This window comes from Carlito syrichta, unplaced genomic scaffold (genome assembly GCF_000164805.1).
Source record: "Carlito syrichta isolate Samal-C Ts95f unplaced genomic scaffold, Tarsius_syrichta-2.0.1 Scaffold144990, whole genome shotgun sequence".
Taxonomy (NCBI): domain Eukaryota; kingdom Metazoa; phylum Chordata; class Mammalia; order Primates; family Tarsiidae; genus Carlito; species Carlito syrichta.
The window spans coordinates 66,373-74,452 of NW_007089086.1; the positions used below are offsets into that span (position 1 = coordinate 66,373).

General features: G+C 35.4%; 1 protein-coding gene across 4 annotated transcripts in view; it reads left to right on the plus strand.

Moving 5' to 3' along the window:
- Positions 1–8,080, plus strand: part of KANSL1L (KAT8 regulatory NSL complex subunit 1 like) — a 122,085-nt gene that overhangs the window by 49,996 nt on the left and 64,009 nt on the right. For all 4 annotated transcript variants that reach the window (XR_503740.2, XM_008050364.2, XM_021708728.1 and 1 more), the window contains exon 3: positions 4,766–4,963. Coding sequence is in view for 3 of the 4 variants with exons in the window: in XM_008050364.2 (XP_008048555.1) it covers positions 4,766–4,963 (198 nt within the window). In the remaining variant the exon portion in view is untranslated. The remainder of the gene's footprint in view (positions 1–4,765; positions 4,964–8,080) is intronic.

An 8,080-nucleotide genomic window follows, 5' to 3' on the forward strand; every position in this document is an offset into this window, starting at 1 on the left:
GTCTGGAGTGCAGTAGCACACTCACAGCCACTGCAGCCTTAACCTTCTGGGCTGAGGTGATCCTTCCACCTCAGCCTTCCAAGTAGCTGGAACCACAGGCATGTGCTACCCTGCCCAGCTAATTTTCTTGTTTAATGTAGATATGTGGTCTTGCCATATTGCTCGGGCTGGTCTTGAACTCTTGAGCTTGGGCAATTCTCTTACCTCTGCCTCCCAAAGTGCTGGGAATGCAGGTGTGAGCGACTGTGCCTGGCTTTTTTTTTTTTTTTTTTAAATTCTCTCTTTATTTCAAAAGCTTTAGGGGTAGCAGTTTTGGGTTACATGGATACATTGTATAGTGACAAAGAAGTTTGGATTTTGAGTGTACCCACCACCCCCACCTGTGTACATCGTACCCTGTGGGCAATATTTCATCCCTCCACCCCACACTCATTTTTCATAGCAAATAGAATCCTAAGACTAAGCCAAGTACAAAACAATTTGGAAATTCCCAAGAAAGTAGTTCCCAGTTAAATTGATGACTAAGTTTTATATTTTAATCTAGACAGTCTGATTCATAATCTTTTAACTTCTGTCTGTTCTAAGCAATACCAAATACTTCCTGTTTGTGCTTGTTAAAGAGTTTTATTACATATTTATATAATGTCTGTTGGAATAAATTGTTTTAAGAAAAGACATCTAAACTTCCCATTAGTAATTTATATGCCTTTACTTTTTTCTTGATTCAGGCTAGATGTGTATCTGGCCCTTTGTTCCTTTAAGAATAGTATTACAGAAGGTCAATGTCTAGTTCTTTCAGGAATCGCCACACTGAATTTCAAAGAGGTTGCACTGGCTTGCCTTCCCACCAGCAGTGTGAAAACATTTCCTGTTCACCACATCCTCACCAGCATCTCTTGTTGTTTGTTTCATTAGTGATGGCCATTCTTACCCAGCAATCCCCCTATTGGGAATATACCCAGAAGAACTCAAGTCATTCTGCCAAAAAGATACCTGCATACACATGTTTATTGCAGTTCTATTCACAATAGCAAAAACACGGAACCAACCATGCTGCCCATTGAAGCTGGACTGGATTTAAAAAATGTGGTACATATACACAATGGAATATTATACAGTCATAAAGAAGGCAAATACATGGCCTTTGCAGCAACTTGGATGGATTTCAAGTCTGTCATATTGTGATCTATCACAGAAACAAAGAACAGAGTATCATGTTTTTACTCATAAGTGAACCCTGAACAATTATCATAAAAGGATTGGCAGTAGTGGGAAACTACCAGAGGAGGGTAGGTGGGATTGGCAGTTGAGGGAAACTGCCAGGGGAAAGAAGGGCACACCTCATCAACAGGGTACCTGCATAATAACATTTATATACCTAACCCTGAATTGTACCCCACATCATTAAAATAAAAGGGGGGAAAAAGAATAGCATTATGTATACTTTACGGAAAATGCCATTTAATTATTCTATTAGAACATAAAGTTTATTTCCTTTATTTAGGTAGTACCTCCTTACATTACTTAGGAATTAATCAAGATGTTTAATTGTTTATTTATATATTGTTTAGTTGAGTTATACTCAACTCTTATACTGAATAGGGAAAACCTCGCTTTTCTTGCTCTTATATCTTCTTGAGTTTTAGTATAAGAAAAAAAATTAAAGATGGCTAATACTCTTTTGAATGAGACAGAACTTTCTGTTTAATGTATTTTGAGAGGGAATAAAATATTTTCAAGCAAATTAGAGATAAAGGGAAGTGAAAGAGATTGAGATATGGTATATTGTAAATATCCTATTTTAATAAGTACTCATTTGTTCTTCAAGTTGGGAAAACACACTGAGTAGATCTACAAGTTTTAGCTTTTAAACTATTATTTGCTTCTTTACCATGCTTCATATAGTCTGAATTTTGCTTAAATCTTTAGAGAGGGGAAAGCAGTTGGTTGTTCTTGCAGTAGCTTTGTCTACTCTTAACAGAATCCCTTATTTCTCTTTTTTCTCTGCCTCACCTTTCCACTAACACAACAGATTCTTCTCGCTCACCGAAAAAAGGAAATACTTGGGAGACCACCGGGTAACCTATATCAATGTTCTCTCTTAGATTTCTTTTGTTATCCCGCAGTCGGGTTTTCCACATTTTAAATTGTATCTTCTGTGTGTTTTAAATTTTTATTTAAATTTTTTGCTTAAAATTAGCTTTGATGACTTTATGTGAATAATAAAGATATTGCTGAGGTAATTTTTTTCACACAGTGTTTTCTCTAAAGATCTTCTTAGGGTGAGGATGGTAGATCTCTCTAGTGTTACCATCAGAAACAGTTTGTCCTCTCTGAAAGTCGGTTTGCTTTCATCTTATGGCTAGGGTTTTCTCTTGCCTCAGTTATCGTAACTCATTTTTCTAAAGGACATTTATATCTTTGTTATCTGTGTTGTTTTATCTATCATTGGACTATTCTTTTACTAACTTTTTAAGAGCAGAAACTCTCTGCTGTGTCCCCAAAGAATTTAATCGTCATCCCTTTTTCCTCTGTTTTTGGCTATGGCTAGTCATCATGGGCCACTCTTCTAAAACTCTGAGAGTTATATCTAGAGCAGTGGTTAAAGAGGAAAAAGTAGATCATGAAGTTGACTATGAATGTCTCCCTTGTTGAATTTAAAAAATATTCTTTATTGAGCTTACTATAGCAGGGCTCCTACTTATAAAAAGGCAGTATTCTAAAGGTTTGGAAATTGAGTTTTGGAATTCAGAATAGATTTTTTCAAGAGCCAGTATTATAAGTTAGGAAATTAGGCTACTCTATAGCAGTCTGGATCATAATATAAACTGTGATCAAACCAAAGACAATTGCAATTAAATTGGTAGGGCAGAAACTTGTGTTACTTTTGCATGCAGATACTAGTGAAAAGCCTAGTGAGATACTTGTGGAAATTTCATGTGAATATATTCAAGAGCTTGATGATACTGCATCTATTATGTCTAGTTTAATTTTTTAAATAGCAAACAAAGCAAGAAATTCTTTTGAATATATTTTTCTGATTTCTTGACTGCTATGTTTGTGCATTCTAAGAAAACAGTCATTGAGATCAATAATCGGGTCCCCTTCTCTCTGGAAAAGTCAACAGACTAGCACTATTCTAAATGTAGATTTTAAAAAATAATACTACTTTTACCAAAAATATAATAATTTGAAATAATAAAAGAGAGATTTAACATCGTAACTAAATATGTCCATTCTAAAGTTATATTAGAATTTTATAATGTAATGTCTGAATTATATAATGTAAACTGCAACCCATATGTAACACAATGTCATTGATAGGCAGTTTCCATCTTGTAAGTAGGACTTATTCATGATATAGGCTGTACAACTGCAGTCATTTAATTTGTTACATTCTTGAAATAATATACACTAATATTAATGCGATAGTCTATTTTTAATTACAAGAATATAATATTTTAGCCACATTAGGAGTCTAATACTTTCCCAGCTAACCTATAGGAGTATATTAGCATTTTGCAAATAATATATATTTTTGCAGTAATATATATATTACTGTATTCTTTTTAGGGAGAACTATGGTAAAAGGAGTAGAAAGGGAAGAAATTTTATTCATTTTTATTTTTACTTTTTTGAGTTGGAGTCTCACTCTGTCACCCAGGCTGGAGTGCAATGGCATACTCACAGCCACCACAACCTCGACCTGCTGGGTTCAGGTGATCCTTCCACCTCAACCTTCCAAGTAGGTGGAACTAGAGGCGCATGCCACCATGCCCAGCTATTTTTTGATTTATTGTAGAGATGAGGTCTTGCCAAGTTGTCCAGGCTGGTCTTGAACCCCTGGGCTCAGGCAATCCTCTCGCCTCCACCTCCAAGTGCTGGGATTACAGGCCTGCCATAGACTGGGAAGAAGTTTTATAAAGAGAACTATGCAACCACTCAGGTCATGTCTTTATACTCCTCTTTTCTCATTCTCCCTGTCTCCATTACCTCTGAAGCACCAAAGATTGAGAATAGTTAGAGTAAGGAGGCTGGGAAATGTAGGAGAAAGGTAAACAAACTAGTTGATGAATAAGTATGTAAGAAGCAGGGAGTGCAAAGGTAACTTGATCTCTACTTCTTGCACGAAGTTCCTTACATTTCAGAAATAACTCATCAAAGTTGAAAGCATATGTCTTTGTTGTTAATACAGTTACCCTGTAGCAGCAGGAATTTCTCTTTCTTTTTCTCAGTGGTTCAATCCTGCCCCTGGTTGCTGGCGGGGGCAACAGGGACAGGGCGTTTGGGACAGGGCTTTCTCTAGGGTACCTTGAAAGAAATATACACAGAGTTAGAGGTTTATAAATTTGATATTTTAATGTATAAAATCGGGAGTGCTTGAATACATAAAACTCAAGTAGAAATGCAAGTGACCAAATATCAAGATGCTATCAGGAAATATTCTGGATTTCAGTCTGCAGTGTCCATATTCTGAGTATAATAAGCCTTTAATTTTATTTTAAATGTGTCATGCTTTTAATGCTAATAATTAAAACCAATTAGAAGAAAAAGTGCATGTATATAAGTTAATATTTTACAAGCCCAATTCATCTGTTTTAGCTGTACATGTTTTAAGTCAACCAGTACTTTACAGAGAACTTTCAAGTTTATGTTTTCTGATTTTCGAGGGATAATAAGCATAGTTTCAAGTTCATTGTAGCATTAAAAGTGATTTAGTAATCAATTTGTTTTCATTTCAACTCTCTCATTGCTGTTTATCTAGGGGATAGTGATCCTAGAAGAATGTCAACTTCCAAAAGACATTTTGAAAAAACAAATACAATTTGCAGACCAAGCAACTTCGTTAAACACTACAGGGAATCCTCAGGGTCCCCAAGAGTGTCAAGATCCTTTACCAGAACAAGATTTTGAAATGTCACCAAGCAGCCCTACTTTACTTCTTCGAAACATAGAAAAACAGGTAAAGTCAGAGTAGGGTGTGAGTGAAATAAAATGACTTTTCATCAATTTTATATAAAATATTCAAATAAATATCATTATATTATGTCTTCCTGGGATATTGGTTACTAAAGCTGACCACTTGACATTAAATACAATTAAAATATTTGGTATATGACTGACTAGTCTCTATTGTGATATTGATGTAATTAGAATTACTTAGGATGTTAATTCATTTTTACTCGGGTCAAAACATCTTTTTTTCTAACAAAATTGCTTATCATTGGAGTTTTTTCAAGGGAAAAGAACAGCAGTAACCTTATATTTGAATGGTCATTTGACTTGTTTACTGATCAGGATTTTTAGTGAAAGATACTATTGGAATATGGGTTTCTTCATTAAAAAATGATTATGTAAATAGAAAGTCAAAAAAGCTCCCAACAAATTACTTTGATTCCAAAACCTTTTCTGGTATCTAAGTCTTATTATAGATAACTCCGCAAGTTTATTCTGTCCTAGCAATCCTATATCTATGCTTTGAAATTAAATCATTTATTTTGATTTAAACTGGTGGTTCTTGAACAAACCTGACTTTTTAGGAGTTTGTTACTTTGTGACTAGATTGAATCTGCCAGAGCATAGCCATTTTTGACCATAGCCGCATGTTCTTCTGGAAAATGATATCGATTCATACTTGTCTACATCTAATTTTCCTGGGCTTTTCTGACATATGAAATAATTAAATACAGGTTACTGTCTTACTCCTGTTAAACTTAGATGTGGTGTAATTTCTTCCACCCAATATTTGTCAAAATTACAATTGCCTAGAGTTTTTCTTAATTGGAATGTATAATCAAAACACTTTTACGAATATTTTATAATTTAGAAAGTTATGTGGTAGCTAATGTTATATTGTAATGCACTTTACCATATAAACAATGATTTTATTTTATTTTTTTAAATTTAAGAATTGGGGTACAAGTACGTGGTTGTTACATGGGTATATTGTGTAGTGGTGAGAATGTTGGTTTTGGTGATATCCCCATATTCCCACTTCCCTCTTTCTTTTCTCTCCCCTAATCCTATAGGATCAATCCTCTTCCAGTTTGACCTTTGTTGTTTTATACTCCAGAGTAATTTATTTGCTGGCTCAGTCAAATCTACTTTGTCTACCTGTGGAAAAATTGGAAAATGGAAGCTGATTAAATTCATTGTAATAATGCACAATTCCAGAGGGATTTTCATTTCTAAAAGACATTTCTTGTACTTTTCTTTTCTTTTTAGGGTTCCAGTTTTTTGACTGGACCTGAGATAACATCAGAACTTGCTAATTGGTGGAACCCAGTGTAAAATAAAATTGCAGGGTTCATTCTTAAAAACAGTGGTTAAGAAGTTACAGGGACTACAAAGCACTAAGCCAGCACAGGAAGCTTCTGAGTAAGCCCTGTACACAGATGGCACGCCGGTGGAGCTGGCCTGGGTAGTGCATTATGTCTCTTTGCTGATGGAAGTGTCAGGGGCTTTGGTAGTGCAGGGAACCAGGAGTTGTGAGAGCTCAACATAGGAAGAGTCGAGGTAAAAGATGCAGAAAGGGGCAGCAGCAATCACTTGCAGAGGTGATTAATCAATTGCCTATGCACAAGTCAAGAGATGGCCAATTTTTTAAAAAACTTAAGTTGCTTGTAAATACTTGTTGAGGGAGACAGCCTATGAGTGAGTTCGGTGGTGAGGATGGCAAGCCAATTGTCATGCATCAGTTTTTTTTTTTTTTTTTTTAACATAATCTATTGGCTGGCACGGTGGCTCATACCTGTAATCGCAACAGTTTGGGAGGTGGAGGCCATAGGATTGCCTGAGCCCAGGGATAGGAGACCAGCCTGGGCAACTTGGAGAGACCTCCTCTCTACAGTAAATTACAAATTAGCGGGCACGGTGGTGCACGCCTATAGTGGTGGCTACTTGGAAGGCTGAGGCGAAGGATCACCTGAGCCCAGCTGGTGGAGGCTGCGGTCGCTACAGGCAGTCACTGCACCACTGCACTTCACCTTGGGCGACAGACACAAAAAAGATTATTGATATCCAACTGTTCACTGATAATCCTTTGACTTGATTAAAGTAGTTTTACTAGAGTTGGAAGTTAAAATATGAAGATGCTATTGAGTTGTATACTTATATCATTTAAAAAAAACTTATTGATAGTAATAATATGTGTTTGCAAGGTTAGATAATATATTTTGTTCATAAATAGAAAAGAGTCTTATTTTTAGTGCTCTATGTGATATATTCACATTAGAAACCTTGTTATGAATAGCTTGTAAGTGCTTTGACTTAGAGTTAATTAGCTTTTGTTTTCAGAGATCAAATTATGTTTCTCTTTTACTTTTATACAGTGACTTTCCTATCCCACATATAGGCTTGGATATATGATATTGTATTGGACCAGAGTAGGCTAAAGCTAGTGGTTGTAGTGCTGACTTTCTGGGCCTATGATTCACATATACCTGACCAGCAACCTCCAAATTTTTTATGATGTTTTTGGAGATGGGACAATGAGAAGTATTTCAGACTGGAAAATATGAGATACTCTATAAATATAATTGTCTGACTAAACTAATGAATACTTTCTAAGAGTATAGAGAATCCATTTGTGTTGATGATTTTGAAAATGAGATTTAATCTAAAAAAACTGAGTAATAATTTTTAAATTGAAGTCATTAGATGCATATTATCTCTGAAAAAATAAATGATGAAAACATTTCAGGAATTCCCTCATGAAAGACTTTTTGAAGGAATACAATATTAGGCTTAATTTTATCATATTCTTTAGTCTCATTTCTAATAGGATATTATTAGTTTCATACAAATGAAGTTTCAAAATAATTATTTCATATACCCTTTTATTTTATAATAGAGCACCTTGCATTCAATGAAAATAGTCACATAGGGGTGTGTGTGTGTGTGTGTGTGTGTGTGTGTGTGTAGAGAGAGAGAGAGAGAGAGAAAGAGGCAGAGACACTATATTAAGTGACAAAACCAGGTTTTAGAAAATTGATGTGGCATGATTTTATTAAAAGTATATGTGTGTGTGCCGGGCTCGGTGGCTCAGCCTGTAATCCCGCGCCTTTGGGAGGCTGAGGTG